The 23,158-nt window shown below is 43.3% G+C and overlaps 1 protein-coding gene across 2 annotated transcripts in view; it reads left to right on the top strand.

Annotated features, from left to right (window-relative positions):
* The window catches only part of LOC128667088 (complement C2), a 263,324-nt gene that overhangs the window by 118,233 nt on the left and 121,933 nt on the right, over positions 1–23,158 (top strand). For both annotated transcript variants that reach the window (XM_053721978.1, XM_053721979.1), the window contains exon 6: positions 1,601–1,734. In XM_053721978.1, the coding sequence (XP_053577953.1) occupies positions 1,601–1,734 (134 nt within the window). The remainder of the gene's footprint in view (positions 1–1,600; positions 1,735–23,158) is intronic.

Here is a 23,158-nt window from a genome sequence, read left to right as displayed (position 1 = left end):
CTTAGTGACCAACTCATCAAGACGGACCCTATCAATTGTTATAATAGTGGAACTTGGCTAAAAACCAAACCGGGGTATTACCGGTGTTTGGGCTGCACCACATGTGGGGGACTTACCACAGGCAACTATTTTAGCCACCCCTATTCAACAAAGAAATTTAAGATTATTCACAGAGTAACCTGTACGACAAGATTCATAGATTACCTGCTCCACTGTGTCTGTGGGATGTTCTACGTGGGCAAAATGGTGGATGACCTCCGCACTAGGATGGCCAATCACCGGTCGGCCGTACGGACTGCCCTGGATAAGGGGTCTTCTGACCAGCCTGTAGCCAGAAATTTTGTGGAAGTGGGCCACCAAGTCATGGACCTTAAATATGTCATTATTGACCACGTCCCCCCCCCCTTACCAGGGGTGGGGATAGGGCTAAAATCCTCTTGCAAAGAGAATCAAGGTGGATTTTTGATCTAGGAACTATGACCCCCAGGGGGCTCAACGTACACCTAGACTGGCATTGCTGCTTATAACATATCTAGCTATTTTGGAATGTAGTTCAATTCCCTTTATCCTAAACCTATATACCGGGCTTGGGTACACCTAACTATCCAATCTGTAGATTCCCTGTTCATCATTGTGATATGATAATATAACATATAATGCTATAGACACTCCTGCCCCTCTACTTGTACCTATTTTTACATAGACTATGTATGAGCCAGATCTCACTTACTATATTTATATTTATTATCCCTAATAGTATTGAGTGACTACTTGTACTTATGCATGACCATTTGTTAAAGTAACCTGTAACATGTATAGATGGATACCGTAACACACAGTTTACATCCACTGTTATTATTATTGTATAACGGATTATTTTCGTAGTCTATTAGTATGATCATGATAGATCCTAAGCCCCAATGTTGTATTACATTTTGGATGTTATTATATATACTATACATATACGGTCCCTTTACAGACTATAACAGCTGTGTTATTGTATTATTGTTTTTAAATCACATCGGCTGGTTGTGGCATAGCGTCCGGTTGCCATGGTATCGTAGTGACGTTGACGTCACATGACGCTGTGTAACTTCCGGTCGCAGCCGTGACTACCGACGAGTGCTATGGTGATTAGCTGGGGTATATAGGAGGGTAAGTAACTGTATGTTTATGTGCTTATTTTGAAAACAGGGGCAACCATGAAACGTCAATAAAGACAAGGATTATTTTGATGCAAGACCCTGTGAGTGACTTCTCTATCAACCTATATATACATATATATATGTTTTGCCGGTGGTGTTGTGTGCGGCTGCTAGTCGCCGTTGTGAGTTGTTCATCTGTCTTGATGAAGGCTTCTATGTAAGCCGAAACGTCGACCTATCCTTATGACTTTCTAACGTTGTTGTTATAAACAATAAACTAACTTTGATGTATATAAATCCTGAGAGTGCCCTCCCTTTCCTAGCTCTTATATATATATATATATATATACACATACACACACATATACACATATGCACGCGCACACAAACATGCACACACAAAAACACCTAATTCTCATATATTCTACTGCTTCTGATACACTTATATTTTGCAGAGACTTTTGGGCGCACGATAAAAGTGAAGCTGGATGGTATTCTGAATGTTTACCTTCTTCTGGATGCATCTAAAAGTGTCGGAGAAATTAACTTTGAGATCTTTAAAAGCTGTGCTACCGAGCTTGTTCAAGGGGTTTGTATGTTTACGTACTTGACTGTTTTGTCTATATAGCTCTTTAATAGTCATTTTCAGAGTTTACTCTAACTTGTCTAACATTTTCCTCCTCTCTATTCTCTCAAATTGCCGTTCTCCTGTATCATACTGTAATGGTGCTACATACATGAAGTCAAACAATACAGTGACTTAGAAATGTAATAGACAAGGTGACTCTAAGGGGGCGAATTATCAAGCCCCTGTTTCTGCGCGAGCCTTTAGGCTCTAAAGACCGCTGCTCCATAACTGGTCCGCCTGCTATCAGGATGTGGACCTCAATCTGCCCAATCCTATATGATCAGGCTGATTGACACCTCCTGCTAGCGCCCGATTGGTCTCGAATCCGCAGGGTGTGGCATTGCACAAGCAATTCACCAGAACTGCTTGTGCAAAGAAAAAACCCGACATCGTATGCTGAGCGGATCATGTCGGACAGACCGATGATAAATTGACCACTCTGGGTCCATCTACTCCAGTAGAAGAACAGCAAACAGGGTTACACCTATAGAGTATTAGATAGTGTTCCCAGAGTGCCAGGTGTTGAGAGTCCATATCCATATCTGGAGAACTACTGACGTTAGACGCAAGAAATTTGGCATGTAAACTTACTTTATAATGAAGATTTTAAATGATAATTTTTACTTTTCTAACGTCTTCTGTTTTTGAGATATAGGTATCCTCATAAATCACCCCCCCCATTTTCACCCCCATTAAAGGGCCACTGAACTAAAAAAAATTATTTTGTGATTCAGATAGAGCATACAATTTTCAGCAATTTTCTAATTTACTCCTATTATCAAATTTTCTTTATTCTCTTGATATCTTTATTTGAAAAGTAAAAATGTAAGTTTAGATGCCGGCCCATTTTTGCTGAACAACCTACGTTGTCCTTGCTAATTGGACAGCACCAATAAACAAGTGCTATCCATAGTTCTGAACCAAAAAATTGCTGGCTCCTTAGCTTAGATGTCTTCTTTTTCAAATAAAGATAGCAAGAGAACGAAGAAAAAATTGATAATAGGAGTAAATTAGAAAGTTGCTTAAAATTGCATGCTCTATCTGAATCATGAAAGAAAAAATTTGCATTAATTGTCCCTTTAAGTGGTTTTTGGGGAAATGGTAAAACATGTGTTTATTTTTAAAGGAGAATCTAAATACCGATTTTCATGTCTGTAACATATTTGGTTTTTGAGATATAGATATCCTCATGAATCACCCCCCCCCTTTTGACCCCCTTTCAGTGGATTTTTTGGGAAATGGTAAAACACTTTTTTGTTTATTTTTAAAAGATAATCTAAATACCAATTTTCAGGTCTGTAACATCTTCCGTTTTTGAGATATAGGTATCCTCATACATCACCCCGCCCTTTTAACCCCCCTTGGTAAAATGGTAAAACAGGTGTTTCTTTATTTTTAAAAGCGAATGTAAATACCAATTTTCACATCTGTAACATCGTCGTTTTTTGAGAAATAGGTATCTTCATAAAAAAATTCACCCCCCTTTTTCACCCCTTTAGGGACGTAATTCCCAAAAATCCTTCCTTAGTGGGTGCCTACATCATAAAAACAACGTGCCTTCCAAATTTCACGTTCCTAGGTTAGACGGTTTGAGCTGGGCGTTGATGAGTCAGTCAGTCTGGACTTCTTTCATATTAATATATAGATTAGAAGAATTATTTGAATATGTGTTATAAAGGTTACATGATTAAACAAAGACTGGGAATGGTTGATAGGACAAGAGGTGATATGATGAGGTTGCTAAGAACTTGGAAAAATTGAACATTTTCCTCTTTAGGATTTGGTCAAAGTAACAGTATAATCAAAAGTTATATTAATAATCCTTACTTATGAAGAAAATACATGAACAAATTATATCATATATGTGAAAGATCACATGTATTTAAACATCCATATGTACTTATTAATGATGAAAATAATTGATTAAATATTATCATTAGTGATGTTGCGAACTTAAAATTTTCCGTTCGCGAACAGCGAACGTGAACGTCCGGAACTTTTCGCGAATGGGCGAACCGGGCGAACCGCCATTGACTTCAATAGGCAGGCGAATTTTAAAACCCACAGGAACTCTTTCTGGCCACAATAGTGATGGAAAAGTTGTTTCAAGGGGACTAACACCTGGACTGTGGCATGCCGGAGGGGGATCCATGGCAAAACTCCCACGGAAAATTACATAGTTGATGCAGAGTCTGGTTTTAATCCATAAAGGGCATAAATCACCTAACATTCCTAAATTGTTTGGAATAACGTGCTTTAAAACATCAGGTATGATGTTGTATCGATCAGGTAGTGTAAGGGTTACGCCCGCTTCACAGTGACAGACCAAATTCCCTGTTTAACGCACCGCAAACAACCGCAAACAGTCCATTTGCACAACCACGAGATAAATAGATTTGATAGATAGATAGATACATAGATTAGATAGATAGATCAATAGATGCAATATACATTTGATAGATACGATAGATAGATAGATAGATTTGATCGATAAATAGATAGATTTGATAGATATATAATTTCCCAGACAGAGAATTACAAGTCGTGCTGTCTGGGACCCATGGTAAGGTTCCCAGAGGCAGTTGCGGCGCCAGGGGACGTGTATATGGCATGGATTTTAGGAACCGGGAGATGGAAAAAGATGCTTGGTCGGTCCTCCTACTTCAAATTTGGGGCACTGCGCATGCAATCTACTGTGCCACCAGATATGAGTGGTGTGTTAAGTAGTACTATTCTGATCAGTTTAATCCCTGTTACGCCCCCTATCAGGGGACGTGTATATGGCATGGATTTTAGGAACCGGGAGATGGAAAAAGATGCTTGGTCGGTCCTCCTACTTCAAATTTGGGGCACTGCGCGTGCAATCGTGGCCAGAATTTTAGCCGACGGACATTTGGCCGACGGACATTTAGCCGACGGACATTTGGCCGAAACACAAGTGGCTGTCACAAAACTGATAGATTTGATAGATAGATAGATACATAGATTAGATAGATAGATCAATAGATGCAATATACATTTGATAGATACGATAGATAGATTTGATAGATAAATAGATAGATTTGAAAGATATATAATTTCCCAGACAGAGAATTACAAGACGTGCGGTCTGGGATCCATGGTATGGTTCCCAGAGGCAGTTGCGGCACCAGGGGACGTGTATATGGCATGGATTTTAAGGGGAAAATTTGGGGCACTGCGCGTGCAATCTACTGTGCCACCAGATATGAGTGGTGTGTTAAGTAGTACTATTCTGATCAGTTTAATACCTGTTACGCCCCCTATCAGGGGACGTATATATGGCATGGATTTTAGGAACCGGGAGATGGAAAAAGTTGCTTGGTCGGTCCTCCTACTTCAAATTTGGGGCACTGCGCGTACAATCGTGGCCGGACTTTTAACCGACGGACATTTGGCAGACGGACATTTGGCCGAAACACAAGTGGCTGTCACAAAACAGTCCGGCTACGAGATAGATAGATTTGATAGATAGATAGATACATAGATTAGATAGATAGATCAATAGATGCAATATACATTTGATAGATACGATAGATAGATTTGATAGATAAATAGATAGATTTGATAGATATATAATTTCCCAGACAGAGAATTTCAAGACGTGCGGTCTGACACCCATGGTAAGGTTCCCAGAGGCAGTTGCGGCGCCAGGGCACGTGTATATGGCATGGATTTTAGGAACCGGGAGATGGAAAAAGATGCTTGGTTGGTCCTCCTACTTCAAATTTGGGGCACTGCATGTGCAATCGTGGCCGGACTTTTAACCGACGGACATTTGGCCGACGGACATTTGGCCGAAACACAAGTGGCTGTCACAAAACAGTCCGGCCACGAGATAGATAGATTTGATAGATAGATAGATAGATACATAGATTCGATAGATAGATAGATAGATCAATAGATGCAATATACATTTGCTAGATATGATAGATAGATAGATAGATTTGATGGATAAATAGATAGATTTGATAGATATATAATTTCCCAGACAGAGAATTACAAGACGTGCGGTCTGTGAACCATGGTAAGGTTCCCAGAGGCAGTTGCGGCGCCAGGGGACGTGTATATGGCATGGATTTTAGGGGGCAAATTTGGGGCACTGCGCGTGCAATCTACTGTGCCACCAGATATGAGTGGTGTGTTAAGTAGTACTATTCTGATCAGTTTAATCCCTGTTACGCCCCCTATCAGGGGACGTGTATATGGCATGGATTTTAGGAACCGGGAGATGGAAAAAGATGCTTGGTCGGTCCTCCTACTTCAAATTTGGGGCACTACGCGTGCAATCGTGGCCGGACTTTTAGCCGACGGACATTTGGCTGACGGACATTTGGCCGAAACACAAGTGGCTGTCACAAAACAGTCCGGGCACGAGATAGATAGATTTGATAGATAGATAGATACATAGATTAGATAGATCAATAGATGCAATATACATTTGATAGATACGATAGATAGATAGATTTGATAGATAAATAGATATATTTGATAGATATATAATTTCCCAGACAGAGAATTACAAGACGTACAGTCTGCGACCCATGGTAAGGTTCCCAGAGGCAGTTGCGGCGCCAGGGGACGTGTATATGGCATGGATTTTAGGGGGCAAATTTGGGGCACTGCGCGTGCAATCTACTGTGCCACCAGATATGAGTGGTGTGTTAAGTAGCACTATTCTGATCAGTTTAATCCCTGTTACACCCCCTATCAGGGGACGTGTATATGGCATGGATTTTAGGAACCGGGAGATGGAAAAAGATGCTTGGTCGGTCCTCCTACTTCAAATTTGGGACACTGCGCGTGCAATCGTGGCCGGACTTTTAGCCGACGGATATTTGGCCAACGGACATTTGGCCGACGGACATTTGGCCGAAACACAAGTGGCTGTCACAAAACAGTCCGGCCACGAGATAGATAGATTTGATAGATAGATCAATAGATGCAATATACATTTGATAGATACGATAGATAGATAGATTTGATAGATAAATAGATAGATTTTCCCAGACAGAGAATTACAAGACGTGCGGTCTGAGACCCATGGTAAGGTTCCCAGAGGCAGTTGCGGCGCCAGGGGACGTGTATATGGCATGGATTTTAGGAACCGTGAGATGGAAAAGATGCTTGGTCGGTCCTCCTACTTCAAATTTGGGGCACTGCGCGTGCAATCGTGGCCGGACTTTTAACCGACGGACATTTGGCCGACGGACATTTGGCCGAAACACAAGTGGCTGTCACAAAACAGTCCGGCCACGAGATAGATAGATTTGATAGATAGATAGATACATAGATTAGATAGATAGATAGATCAATAGATGCAATATACATTTGCTAGATATGATAGATAGATAGATTTGATGGATAAATAGATAGATTTGATAGATATATAATTTCCCAGACAGAGAATTACAAGACGTGCGGTCTGTGAACCATGGTAAGGTTCCCAGAGGCAGTTGCGGCGCCAGGGGACGTGTATATGGCATGGATTTTAGGGGGCAAATTTGGGGCACTGCGCGTGCAATCTACTGTGCCACCAGATATGAGTGGTGTGTTAAGTAGTACTATTCTGATCAGTTTAATCCCTGTTACACCCCCTATCAGGGGACGTGTATATGGCATGGATTTTAGGAACCGGGAGATGGAAAAAGATGCTTGGTCTTTCCTCCTACTTCAAATTTGGGGCACTACGCGTGCAATCGTGGCCGGACTTTTAGCTGACGGACATTTGGCCGACGGACATTTGGCCGAAACTCAAGTGGCTGTCACAAAACAGTCCGGCCACGAGATAGATAGATTTGATAGATAGATAGATAGATAGATAGATACATAGATTAGATAGATCAATAGATGCAATATACATTTGATAGATACGATAGATAGATTTGATAGATAAATAGATATATTTGATAGATATATAATTTCCCAGACAGAGAATTACAAGACGTACAGTCTACGACCCATGGTAAGGTTCCCAGAGGCAGTTGCGGCGCCAGGGGACGTGTATATGGCATGGATTTTAGGGGGCAAATTTGGGGCACTGCGCATGCAATCTACTGTGCCACCAGATATGAGTGGTGTGTTAAGTAGTACTATTCTGATCAGTTTAATCCCTGTTACACCCCCTATCAGGGGACGTGTATATGGCATGGATTTTAGGAACCGGGAGATGGAAAAAGATGCTTGGTCGGTCCTCCTACTTCAAATTTGGGGCACTGCGCGTGCAATCGTGGCCGGACTTTTAGCCGACGGACATTTGGCCAACGGACATTTGGCCAACGGACATTTGGCCGACGGACATTTGGCCGAAACACAAGTGGCTGTCACAAAACAGTCCGGCCACGAGATTGATAGATTTGATAGATAGATCAATAGATGCAATATACATTTGATAGATACGATAGATAGATAGATTTGATAGATAAATAGATAGATTTTCCCAGACAGAGAATTACAAGACGTGCGGTCTGGGACCCATGGTAAGGTTCCCAGAGGCAGTTGCGGCGCCAGGGGACGTGTATATGGCATGGATTTTAGGAACCGGGAGATGGAAAAAGATGCTTGGTCGGTCCGGCCACGAGATAGATAGATTTGATAGATAGATAGATAGATACATAGATTAGATAGATAGATCAATAGATGCAATAGATACATTTGATAGATACGATAGATAGATAGATTTGATAGAGAAATAGATAGATTTGATAGATAGATAATTTCCCAGACAGAATTACAAGACGTGCAGGCTGGGACCCATGGTAAGGTTACTTCCTTTTGCACAATCGAGTACAGGTTTGGGATTGCCTTTTGTGCAAAGAAATTTCGGCCGGGTACCTTCCACTGCGGTGTCCCCCTGCGGTGTATATGGCATGGATTTTAGGAACTGGGAGATGGAAAAAGATGCTTGGTCGGTCCTCCTACTTCAAATTTGGGGCACTGCGCGTGCAATCTAATGTGCCACCAGATAGGAGTGGTGTGTTAAGTAATACTATTCCTATCAGTTTAATCCCTGTTAAGTGTCTTTTTTTTGGTTTTGTTTTTGAAGCCACAGTGCAGCACCAGAGGCCAGAAAAATTTGGCATGTACACATGCCTGAAAAATTAGGTATTGTTGCAGCCGCTGCTGTAGCAGCGGCCAGAAAAATTGATGTTTGTTTCCCAGGCAGAAAGTGCCCTAAAACATTGCGGCTTGAACCCTAGTTGGTGGCGGATAAGTCACGCAAGTCATCCGGCATTTGAAGATAAAATACAGCAGCGTGTGGACCATTTTTAGCCCAAGGCAGCTCATCTCATCAGGCCTTTTTTACTTGAATGTATCGCCCAATGTCAGTCCCTTCGGGATCCATCCCTCATTCATCTTAATAAAGGTGAGGTAATCTAGACTTTTTTGACCTAGGCGACTTCTCTTCTCAGTGGCAATACCTCCTGCTGCACTGAAGGTCCTTTCTGACAGGACACTTGAAGCGGGGCAGGCCAGAAGTTCTATTGCAAATTGGGATAGCTCAGGCCACAGGTCAAGCCTGCACACCCAGTAGTCAAGGGGTTCATCGCTCCTCAGAGTGGCGAGGTAGTCTGCTACCTGTCGGTCGAGTCGTTCTCTGAGGGTGGACCCCGAAGGGCTGTGGTGATGCATAGGAGTTAAAAAGCTCTGCATGTCCTCCATCAACAACACGTCTGTAAAGCGTCCTGTCCTTGCCTGCGTGGTCGTGGGAGTCGGAGGATTACTTTCAGCTCTTCCCCTGTTAGATTCACGTTGTGCTGACACATCACCCTTATACGCTGTGTAAAGCATACTTTTTAATTTATTTTGGAAATGCTGCATCCTTTCCGACTTGTGGTAATTCGGTAACCTTTCTGGCACTTTATGCTTATACCGGGGGTCTAGTAGCGTGGACACCCAGTACAGATTGTTCTCCTTCAGCTTTTTTATACGAGGGTGCCTCAACAGGCACAACAGCATGAAAGACCCCATTTGCACAAGGTTGGATGCCAAGCTACTCATGTCCCGTTCCTCGTCCTCAGTGATGTCACTGAAGGTATCTTCTTCCCCCCAGCCACGTATAACACCACGGGTACCAGATAGGTGACAATGAGCACCCTGGGATGCCTGTTGTGGTTGGTCTTCCTCCTCCTCCTCAAAGCCACATTCCTCCTCTGACTCCTCTTCCTCACAATCCTCTTCCAGCGTTGCCACTGGTCCAGCAAGCGAAGCTGATAAGGCTGTTTCTGGTGGTGATGGTGACCACAACTCTTCCTCTTCCTCTTCACGCTCATCTACGGCCTGATCCAGCACTCTTCGCAGGGCACGCTCCAGGAAGAAAACAAATGGTATGATGTCGCTGATGGTGCCTTCGGTGCGACTGACTATGTTTGTCACTTCCTCAAAAGGACGCATGAGCCTACAGGCATTGCACATGAGCACCCAGTAACGTGGCAAAAAAAATCCCAGCTCCGCAGAGGCCGTCCTAGCACCCCGGTCATACAAATACTTGTTAACGGCTTTTTCTTGTTGGAGCAGGCGGTCGAACATTAGGAGTGGTGAATTCCAACGTGTCGGGCTGTCGCAAATCAAGCGCCTCACTGGCATGTTGTTTCGCCGCTGGATATCGGAAAAGTGCGCCATGGCCGTGTAGGAACGCCTCAAATGGCCACACACCTTCCTGGCCTGCTTCAGGATGTCCTGTAAGCCTGGGTACTTATGCACAAAGCGTTGTACGATCAGATTACACACATGTGCCATGCACGGCACATGTGTCAACTTGCCCAATTTCAATGCCGCACCAAATTACTTCCGTTGTCAGAAACCACTTTGCCGATCTCCAGTTGGTGCGGAGTCAGCCACTGATCCACCTGTGCATTCAGGGCGGACAGGAGTGCTGGTCCGGTGTGACTCTCTGCTTTCAGGCAAGTCAACCCCAAGACGGCGTGACACTGCCATATCCGGGATGTGGAATAGTACCTGCGGAGCTGGGGGGGGGTGCCGTTGATGTGGAGCAAGACGCAGCAGCAGAAGAGCACTCAGCCGAGGTTATGGAAGAGGATGGAGTAGGAGGAGTAGAGGAGGTGGCAGCAGGCCTGCCTGCAAGTCGTGGCGGTGTCACCAACTCCTCCTCTGCAGAGGCACGCATTCCATGCTTGGCAGCCGTCAGCAGATTTACCCAATGCGCAGTGTAGGTGATATACCTGCCCTGACCATGCTTTGCAGACCAGCTATCAGTGGTCAGATGGACCCTTGCCCCAACACTGTGTGCCAGACATGCCATAACTTCCTTTCGCACAATCGAGTGCAGGTTGGGGATTGCCTTTTGTGCAAAGAAATTTCGGCCGGGTACCTTCCACTGCGGTGTCCCAATAGCTACAAATTTTTTGAACGCCTCAGACTCCACCAGCTTGTATGGTAAATGTACACTTACACTACTATTAAACAAGATATGAGTGGTGGCACTGGGCAAGTGCGCACAGTATACGCTGTGAGCCTGGCACACACGCTGGCAGGCAGGCAACTGCAATTAGATTACACAAGCAGACTGATGTTTCACAGTCAAAAAAGTTTTTTTTTTTTAAATTTACACTACTGTTACCCCAGATATGAGTGGTGGCACTGGGCAAGTGGGCACAGTATACGCTGTGAGCCTGGCACACACGCTGGCAGGCAGGCAACTGCAATTAGATTACACAAGCAGACTGATGTTTCACAGTCAAAAAAAGTTTTTTTTTTAAAATTATTTACACTACTGTTACACCAGATATGAGTGGTGGCACTGGGCAAGTGGGCCTGGCACACACGCTGGCAGGCAGGCAGGCAACTGCAATTAGATTACACTAGCAGACTGATGTTTCACAGTCAAAAAAGTTTTTTTTTTTTTAATTATTTACACTACTGTTACACCAGATATGGGTGGTGGCACTGGGCAAGTGGGCCTGGCACACACGCTGGCAGGCAGGCAACTGCAATTAGATTACACTAGCAGACTGATGTTTCACAATCAAAAAAGTTTTTTTTTAAATTATTTACACTACTGTTACACCAGATATGAGTGGTGGCACTGGGCAAGTGGGTCTGGCACACACGCTGGCAGGCAGGCAACTGCAATTAGATTACACTAGCAGACTGATGTTTCACAGTCAAAAAAGTTTTTTTTTTTTAATTATTTACACTACTGTTACACCAGATATGAGTGGTGGCACTGGGCAAGTGGGCCTGGCACACATGCTAGCAGGCGGGCAACTGCAATTAGATTACACTAGCAGACTGATGTTTCACAATCAAAAAAGTTTTTTTTTTTAAATTATTTACACTACTGTTACACCAGATATGAGTGGTGGCACTGGGCAAGTGGGCCTGGCACACACGCTGGCAGGCAGGCAACTGCAATTAGATTACACTAGCAGACTGATGTTTCACAGTCAAAAAAGTTTTTTTTTTTTTTAATTATTTACACTACTGTTACACCAGATATGAGTGGTGGCACTGGGCAAGTGGGCCTGGCACACACGCTGGCAGGCAGTCAACTGCAATTAGATTACACTAAATTATTTACACTACTGTTACACCAGATATGAGTGGTTGCACTGGGCAAGTGGGCCTGGCTGGCACACACGCTAGCAGGTAGGCAGGCAACTGCAATTAGATTACACTAGCAGACTGATGTTTCACAGTCAAAAAAGTTTTTTTTTTTTAATTATTTACACTACTGTTACACCAGATATGAGTGGTGGCACTGGGCAAGTGGGCCTGGCACACACGCTAGCAGGCAGGCAACTGCAATTAGATTACACTAGCAGACTGATGTTTCACAGTCAAAAAAGTTTTTTTTTTTAAATATTTACACTACTGTTACACCAGCTATGAGTGGTGGCACTGGGCAAGTGGGCCTGGCACACGCTGGCAGGCAGGCAACTGCAATTAGATTACACTAGCAGACTGATGTTTCACAGTCAAAAAAGGTTTTTTTTTTTAATTATTTACACTACTGTTACACCAGATATGAGTGGTGGCACTGGGCAAGTGGACCTAGCTGGCACACACGCTAGCAGGCAGGCAGGCAACTGCAATTAGATTACACTAGCAGACTGATGTTTCACAGTCAAAAAAGTTTTTTTTTTTTAATTATTTACACTACTGTTACACCAGATATGAGTGGTGGCACTGGGCAAGTGGGCCTGGCACACATGCTAGCAGGCAGGCAACTGCAATTAGATTACACTAGCAGACTGATGTTTCACAGTCAAATTTTTTTTTTTTTTTTTAATTATTTACACTACTGTTACACCAGATATGAGTGGTGGCACTGGGCAAGTGGGCCTGGCACACACGCTGGCAGGCAGGCAACTGCAATTAGATTACACTAGCAGACTGATATTTCACAGTCAAAAAAGTTTTTTTTTTTAAATTATTTACACTACTGTTACACCAGATATGAGTGGTGGCACTGGGCAAGTGGGCCTGGCACACACGCTGGCAGGCAGTCAACTGCAATTAGATTACACTAAATTATTTACACTACTGTTACACCAGATATGAGTGGTTGCACTGGGCAAGTGGGCCTGGCTGGCACACACGCTAGCAGGCAGGCAGGCAGGCAGGCAGGCAGGCAGGCAACTGCAATTAGATTACACTAGCAGACTGATGTTTCACAGTCAATTTTTTTTTTTTTTAATTATTTACACTACTGTTACACCAGATAGGAGTGGTGGCACTGGGCAAGTGGGCCTGGCACACATGCTAGCAGGCAGGCAACTGCAATTAGATTACACTAGCAGACTGATGTTTCACAGTCAAAAAAGTTTTTTTTTTTTAAATTATTTACACTACTGTTACACCAGATATGAGTGGTGGCACTGGGCAAGTGGGCCTGGCACACACGCTGGCAGGCAGTCAACTGCAATTAGATTACACTAAATTATTTACACTACTGTTACACCAGATATGAGTGGTGGCACTGGGCAAGTGGGCCTGGCTGGCACACACGCTAGCAGGCAGGCAACTGCAATTAGATTACACTAGCAGACTGATGTTTCACAGTCAAAAAAGTTTTTTTTTTTTAATTATTTACACTACTGTTACACCAAATATGAGTGGTGGCACTGGGCATGTGGGCCTGGCACACACGCTGGCAGGCAGGCAACTGCAATTAGATTACACTAGCAGACTGATGTATCACAGTCAAAAAAGTTTTTTTTTTAAATTATTTACACTACTGTTACACCAGATATGAGTGGTGGCACTGGGCAAGTGGGCCTGGCACACACACTGGCAGGCAGGCAACTGCAATTAGATTACACTAGCAGACTGATGTTTCACAGTCAAAAAGGTTTTTTTTTTAAATTATTTACACTACTGTTACACCAGATATGAGTGGTGGCACTGGGCAAGTGGGCCTGGCACACACACTGGCAGGCAGGCAACTGCAATTAGATTACACTAGCAGACTGATGTTTCACAGTCAAAAAAGTTTTTTTTTTTTAAATTATTTACACTACTGTTACACCAGATATGAGTGGTGGCACTGGGCAAGTGGGCCTGGCACACACGCTGGCAGGCAGGCAACTGCAATTAGATTACACTAGCAGACTGATATTTCACAGTCAAAATTTTTTTTTTTTTTAAATTATTTACACTACTGTTACACCAGATATGAGTGGTGGCACTGGGCAAGTGGGCCTGGCACACACGCTGGCAGGCAGTCAACTGCAATTAGATTACACTAAATTATTTACACTACTGTTACACCAGATATGAGTGGTTGCACTGGGCAAGTGGGCCTGGCTGGCACACACGCTAGCAGGCAGGCAGGCAGGCAACTGCAATTAGATTACACTAGCAGACTGATGTTTCACAGTCAATTTTTTTTTTTTTTAATTATTTACACTACTGTTACACCAGATAGGAGTGGTGGCACTGGGCAAGTGGGCCTGGCACACATGCTAGCAGGCAGGAAACTGCAATTAGATTACACTAGCAGACTGATGTTTCACAGTCAAAAAAGTTTTTTTTTTTTTAAATTATTTACACTACTGTTACACCAGATATGAGTGGTGGCACTGGGCAAGTGGGCCTGGCACACACGCTGGCAGGCAGTCAACTGCAATTAGATTACACTAAATTATTTACACTACTGTTACACCAGATATGAGTGGTGGCACTGGGCAAGTGGGCCTGGCACACACGCTGGCAGGCAGTCAACTGCAATTAGATTACACTAAATTATTTACACTACTGTTACACCAGATATGAGTGGTTGCACTGGGCAAGTGGGCCTGGCTGGCACACACGCTAGCAGGTAGGCAGGCAACTGCAATTAGATTACACTAGCAGACTGATGTTTCACAGTCAAAAAAGTTTTTTTTTTTTAATTATTTACACTACTGTTACACCAGATATGAGTGGTGGCACTGGGCAAGTGGGCCTGGCACACACGCTAGCAGGCAGGCAACTGCAATTAGATTACACTAGCAGACTGATGTTTCACAGTCAAAAAAGTTTTTTTTTTTAAATATTTACACTACTGTTACACCAGCTATGAGTGGTGGCACTGGGCAAGTGGGCCTGGCACACGCTGGCAGGCAGGCAACTGCAATTAGATTACACTAGCAGACTGATGTTTCACAGTCAAAAAAGGTTTTTTTTTTTAATTATTTACACTACTGTTACACCAGATATGAGTGGTGGCACTGGGCAAGTGGACCTAGCTGGCACACACGCTAGCAGGCAGGCAGGCAACTGCAATTAGATTACACTAGCAGACTGATGTTTCACAGTCAAAAAAGTTTTTTTTTTTTAATTATTTACACTACTGTTACACCAGATATGAGTGGTGGCACTGGGCAAGTGGGCCTGGCACACATGCTAGCAGGCAGGCAACTGCAATTAGATTACACTAGCAGACTGATGTTTCACAGTCAAATTTTTTTATTTTTTTTTAATTATTTACACTACTGTTACACCAGATATGAGTGGTGGCACTGGGCAAGTGGGCCTGGCACACACGCTGGCAGGCAGGCAACTGCAATTAGATTACACTAGCAGACTGATATTTCACAGTCAAAAAAGTTTTTTTTTTTAAATTATTTACACTACTGTTACACCAGATATGAGTGGTGGCACTGGGCAAGTGGGCCTGGCACACACGCTGGCAGGCAGTCAACTGCAATTAGATTACACTAAATTATTTACACTACTGTTACACCAGATATGAGTGGTTGCACTGGGCAAGTGGGCCTGGCTGGCACACACGCTAGCAGGCAGGCAGGCAGGCAGGCAGGCAGGCAGGCAACTGCAATTAGATTACACTAGCAGACTGATGTTTCACAGTCAAATTTTTTTTTTTTTAATTATTTACACTACTGTTACACCAGATAGGAGTGGTGGCACTGGGCAAGTGGGCCTGGCACACATGCTAGCAGGCAGGCAACTGCAATTAGATTACACTAGCAGACTGATGTTTCACAGTCAAAAAAGTTTTTTTTTTTTAAATTATTTACACTACTGTTACACCAGATATGAGTGGTGGCACTGGGCAAGTGGGCCTGGCACACACGCTGGCAGGCAGTCAACTGCAATTAGATTACACTAAATTATTTACACTACTGTTACACCAGATATGAGTGGTGGCACTGGGCAAGTGGGCCTGGCTGGCACACACGCTAGCAGGCAGGCAACTGCAATTAGATTACACTAGCAGACTGATGTTTCACAGTCAAAAAAGTTTTTTTTTTTTAATTATTTACACTACTGTTACACCAAATATGAGTGGTGGCACTGGGCATGTGGGCCTGGCACACACGCTGGCAGGCAGGCAACTGCAATTAGATTACACTAGCAGACTGATGTATCACAGTCAAAAAAGTTTTTTTTTTAATTATTTACACTACTGTTACACCAGATATGAGTGGTGGCACTGGGCAAGTGGGCCTGGCACACACACTGGCAGGCAGGCAACTGCAATTAGATTACACTAGCAGACTGATGTTTCACAGTCAAAAAGGTTTTTTTTTTAAATTATTTACACTACTGTTACACCAGATATGAGTGGTGGCACTGGGCAAGTGGGCCTGGCACACACACTGGCAGGCAGGCAACTGCAATTAGATTACACTAGCAGACTGATGTTTCACAGTCAAAAAAGTTGTTTTTTTTTAAATTATTTACACTACTGTTACACCAGATATGAGTGGTGGCACTGGGCAAGTGGGCCTGGCACACACGCTGGCAGGCAGGCAACTGCAATTAGATTACACTAGCAGACTGATATTTCACAGTCAAAATTTTTTTTTTTTTTTTAATTATTTACACTACTGTTACACCAGATATGAGTGGTGGCACTGGGCAAGTGGGCCTGGCACACACGCTGGCAGGCAGTCAACTGCAATTAGATTACACTAAATTATTTACACTACTGTTACACCAGATATGAGTGGTTGCACTGGGCAAGTGGGCCTGGCTGGCACACACGCTAGCAGGCAGGCAGGCAGGCAACTGCAATTAGATTACACTAGCAGACTGATGTTTCACAGTCAATTTTTTTTTTTTTTTAATTATTTACACTACTGTTACACCAGATAGGAGTGGTGGCACTGGGCAAGTGGGCCTGGCACACATGCTAGCAGGCAGGCAACTGCAATTAGATTACACTAGCAGACTGATGTTTCACAGTCAAAAAAGTTTTTTTTTTTTTAAATTATTTACACTACTGTTACACCAGATATGAGTGGTGGCACTGGGCAAGTGGGCCTGGCACACACGCTGGCAGGCAGTCAACTGCAATTAGATTACACTAAATTATTTACACTACTGTTACACCAGATATGAGTGGTGGCACTGGGCAAGTGGGCCTGGCTGGCACACACGCTAGCAGGCAGGCAACTGCAATTAGATTACACTAGCAGACTGATGTTTCACAGTCAAAAAAGTTTTTTTTTTTTAAATTATTTACACTTCTGTTACACCAAATATGAGTGGTGGCAATGGGCATGTGGGCCTGGCACACACGCTGGCAGGCAGGCAACTGCAATTAGATTACACTAGCAGACTGATGTTTCACAGTCAAAAAAGTTTTTTTTTAAATTATTTACACTACTGTTACACCAGATATGAGTGGTGGCACTGGGCAAGTGGGCCTGGCACACACGCTGGCAGGCAGGCAACTGCAATTAGATTACACTAGCAGACTGATGTTTCACAGTCAAAAAAGTTTTTTTTTTTTTTTTAATTATTTACACTACTGTTACACCAGATATGAGTGGTGGCACTGGGCAAGTGGGCCTGGCACACATGCTAGCAGGCAGGCAACTGCAATTAGATTACACTAGCAGACTGATGTTTCACAGTCAAAAAAGTTTTTTTTTTTATTATTTACACTACTGTTACACCAGATATGAGTGGTGGCACTGGGCAAGTGGGCCTGGCACACACGCTGGCAGGCAGTCAACTGCAATTAGATTACACTAAATTATTTACACTACTGTTACACCAGATATGAGTGGTGGCACTGGGCAAGTGGGCCTGGCTGGCACACACGCTAACAGGCAGGCAACTGCAATTAGATTACACTAGCAGACTGATGTTTCACAGTCAAAAAAGTTTTTTTTTTTTAAATTATTTACACTACTGTTACACCAGATATGAGTGGTGGTACTGGGCAAGTGGGCCTGGCACACACGCTGGCAGGCAGGCAACTGCAATTAGATTACACTAGCAGACTGATATTTCACAGTCAAAAAAGTTTTTTTTTTTAAATTATTTACACTACTGTTACACCAGATATGAGTGGTGGCACTGGGCAAGTGGGCCTGGCACACACGCTGGCAGGCAGTCAACTGCAATTAGATTACACTAAATTATTTACACTACTGTTACACCAGATATGAGTGGTTGCACTGGTGAAGTTGGCCTGACTTGCACACACGCTAGCAGGCAGGCAGGCAGGCAGGCAGGCAACTGCAATTAGATTACACTAGCAGACTGATGTTTCACAGTCAATTTTTTTTTTTAATTATTTACACTACTGTTACACCAGATAGGAGTGGTGGCACTGGGCAAGTGGGCCTGGCACACATGCTAGCAGGCAGGCAACTGCAATTAGATTACACTAGCAGACTGATGTTTCACAGTCAAAAAAGTTTTTTTTTTTTAAATTATTTACACTACTGTTACACCAGATATGAGTGGTGGCACTGGGCAAGTGGACCTGGCACACACGCTGGCAGGCAGTCAACTGCAATTAGATTACACTAAATTATTTACACTACTGTTACACCAGATATGAGTGGTGGCACTGGGCAAGTGGGCCTGGCTGGCACACACGCTAGCAGGCAGGCAACTGCAATTAGATTACACTAGCAGACTTATGTTTCACAGTCAAAAAAGTTTTTTTTTTTTTAATTATTTACACTACTGTTACACCAAATATGAGTGGTGGCACTTGGCATGTGGGCCTGGCACACACGCTGGCAGGCAGGCAACTGCAATTAGATTACACTAGCAGACTGATGTTTCACAGTCAAAAAAGTTTTTTTTTTAAAATTATTTACACTACTGTTACACCAGATATGAGTGGTGGCACTGGGCAAGTGGGCCTGGCACACACACTGGCAGGCAGGCAACTGCAATTAGATTACACTAGCAGACTGATGTTTCACAGTCAAAAAGGTTTTTTTTTTAAATTATTTACACTACTGTTACACCAGATATGAGTGGTGGCACTGGGCAAGTGGGCCTGGCACACACGCTGGCAGGCAGGCAACTGCAATTAGATTACACTAGCAGACTGATGTTTCACAGTCAAAAAAGTTTTTTTTTTTTTTAATTATTTACACTACTGTTACACCAGATATGAGTGGTGGCACTGGGCAAGTGGGCCTGGCACACACGCTGGCAGGCAGGCAAGTGCAATAGATTACAGTAGCAGACTGATATTTCACAGTCAAAAAAGTTTTTTTTTTTTTAAATTATTTACACTACTGTTACACCAGATATGAGTGGTGGCACTGGTCAAGTGGGCCTGGCACACACGCTGTTAGGCAGTCAACTGCAATTAGATTACACTAAATTATTTACACTACTGTTACACCAGATATGAGTGGTTGCACTGGGCAAGTGGGCCTGGCTGGCACACACGCTAGCAGGCAGGCAGGCAACTGCAATTAGATTACACTAGCAGACTGATGTTTCACAGTCAAATTTTTTTTTTTTTAATTATTTACACTACTGTTACACCAGATATGAGTGGTGGCACTGGGCAAGTTGGCCTGGCACACATGCTAGCAGGCAGGCAACTGTAATTAGATTACACTAGCAGACTGATGTTTCACAGTCAAAAAAGTTTATTTTTTTTAATTATTTACACTACTGTTACACCAGATATGAGTGGTGGCACTGGGCAAGTGGGCCTGGCACACACGCTGGCAGGCAGGCAACTGCAATTAGATTACACTAGCAGACTGATGTTTCACAGTCAAAAAAGTTTTTTTTTTTAATTATTTACACTACTGTTACACCAGAGATGAGTGGTGGCACTGGGCAAGTGGGCCTAGCTGGCACACACGCTAGCAGGCAACTGCAATTAGATTACACTAGCAGACTGATGTTTCACAGTCAAAAAATTTTTTTTTTTTTTTATTATTTACACTACTGTTACACCAGATATGAGTGGTGGCACTGGGCAAGTGGGCCTGGCACACATGCTAGCAGGCAGGCAACTGCAATTAGATTACACTAGCAGACTGATGATTCACAAAAAAAAAGTTTTTTTTTTTTAAATTATTTACACTACTGTTACACCAGATATGAGTGGTGGCACTGGGCAAGTGGGCCTGGCACACACGCTGGCAGGCAGGCAACTGCAATTAGATTACACTAGCAGACTGATATTTCAAAGCTAAAAAAAGTTTTTTTTTTTTTTAAATTATTTACACTACTGTTACACCAGATATGAGTGGTGGCACTGGGCAAGTGGGCCTGGCACACACGCTGGCAGGCAGTCAACTGCAATTAGATTACACTAAATTATTTACACTACTGTTACACCAGATATGAGTGGTTGCACTGGGCAAGTGGGCCTGTCTGGCACACACGCTAGCAGGCAGGCAACTGCAATTAGATTACACTAGCAGACTGATGTTTCACAGTCAATTTTTTTTTTTTAAATTATTTACACTACTGTTACACCAAATATGAGTGGTGGCAATGGGCATGTGGGCCTGGCACACACGCTGGCAGGCAGGCAACTGCAATTAGATTACACTAGCAGACTGATGTTTCACAGTCAAAAAAGTTTTTTTTTAAATTATTTACACTACTGTTACACCAGATATGAGTGGTGGCACTGGGCAAGTGGGCCTGGCACACACGCTGGCAGGCAGGCAACTGCAATTAGATTACACTAGCAGACTGATGTTTCACAGTCAAAAAAGTTTTTTTTTTTTTTTTAATTATTTACACTACTGTTACACCAGATATGAGTGGTGGCACTGGGCAAGTGGGCCTGGCACACATGCTAGCAGGCAGGCAACTGCAATTAGATTACACTAGCAGACTGATATTTCACAGTCAAAAAAGTTTTTTTTTTTTTTTAATTATTTACACTACTGTTACACCAGATATGAGTGGTGGCACTGGGCAAGTGGGCCTGGCACACACGCTGGCAGGCAGTTAACTGCAATTAGATTACACTAAATTATTTACACTACTGTTACACCAGATATGAGTGGTTGCACTGGGCAAGTGGGCCTGGCTGGCACACACGCTAGCAGGCAGGCAGGCAGGCAACTGCAATTAGATTACACTAGCAGACTGATGTTTCACAGTCAAATTTTTTTTTTTTAAATTATTTACACTACTGTTACACCAGATAGGAGTGGTGGCACTGGGCAAGTGGGCCTGGCACACATGCTAGCAGGCAGGCAACTGCAATTAGATTACACTAGCAGACTGATGTTTCACAGTCAAAAAAGTTTTTTTTTTTATTATTTACACTACTGTTACACCAGATATGAGTGGTGGCACTGGGCAAGTGGGCCTGGCACACACGCTGGCAGGCAGTCAACTGCAATTAGATTACACTAAATTATTTACACTACTGTTACACCAGATATGAGTGGTGGCACTGGGCAAGTGGGCCTGGCTGGCACACACGCTAACAGGCAGGCAACTGCAATTAGATTACACTAGCAGACTGATGTTTCACAGTCAAAAAAGTTTTTTTTTTTTAAATTATTTACACTACTGTTACACCAGATATGAGTGGTGGTACTGGGCAAGTGGGCCTGGCACACACGCTGGCAGGCAGGCAACTGCAATTAGATTACACTAGCAGACTGATATTTCACAGTCAAAAAAGTTTTTTTTTTTAAATTATTTACACTACTGTTACACCAGATATGAGTGGTGGCACTGGGCAAGTGGGCCTGGCACACACGCTGGCAGGCAGTCAACTGCAATTAGATTACACTAAATTATTTACACTACTGTTACACCAGATATGAGTGGTTGCACTGGTGAAGTTGGCCTGACTTGCACACACGCTAGCAGGCAGGCAGGCAGGCAGGCAGGCAACTGCAATTAGATTACACTAGCAGACTGATGTTTCACAGTCAATTTTTTTTTTTAATTATTTACACTACTGTTACACCAGATAGGAGTGGTGGCACTGGGCAAGTGGGCCTGGCACACATGCTAGCAGGCAGGCAACTGCAATTAGATTACACTAGCAGACTGATGTTTCACAGTCAAAAAAGTTTTTTTTTTTTAAATTATTTACACTACTGTTACACCAGATATGAGTGGTGGCACTGGGCAAGTGGGACCTGGCACACACGCTGGCAGGCAGTCAACTGCAATTAGATTACACTAAATTATTTACACTACTGTTACACCAGATATGAGTGGTGGCACTGGGCAAGTGGGCCTGGCTGGCACACACGCTAGCAGGCAGGCAACTGCAATTAGATTACACTAGCAGACTTATGTTTCACAGTCAAAAAAGTTTTTTTTTTTTTAATTATTTACACTCCTGTTACACCAAATATGAGTGGTGGCACTTGGCATGTGGGCCTGGCACACACGCTGGCAGGCAGGCAACTGCAATTAGATTACACTAGCAGACTGATGTTTCACAGTCAAAAAAGTTTTTTTTTTAAATTATTTACACTACTGTTACACCAGATATGAGTGGTGGCACTGGGCAAGTGGGCCTGGCACACACACTGGCAGGCAGGCAACTGCAATTAGATTACACTAGCAGACTGATGTTTCACAGTCAAAAAGGTTTTTTTTTTAAATTATTTACACTACTGTTACACCAGATATGAGTGGTGGCACTGGGCAAGTGGGCCTGGCACACACGCTGGCAGGCAGGCAACTGCAATTA

This window comes from Bombina bombina, chromosome 7, assembly GCF_027579735.1.
Source record: "Bombina bombina isolate aBomBom1 chromosome 7, aBomBom1.pri, whole genome shotgun sequence".
Taxonomy (NCBI): Eukaryota; Metazoa; Chordata; class Amphibia; order Anura; family Bombinatoridae; genus Bombina; species Bombina bombina.
This window is presented reverse-complemented; position numbering and strand designations above follow the sequence as displayed.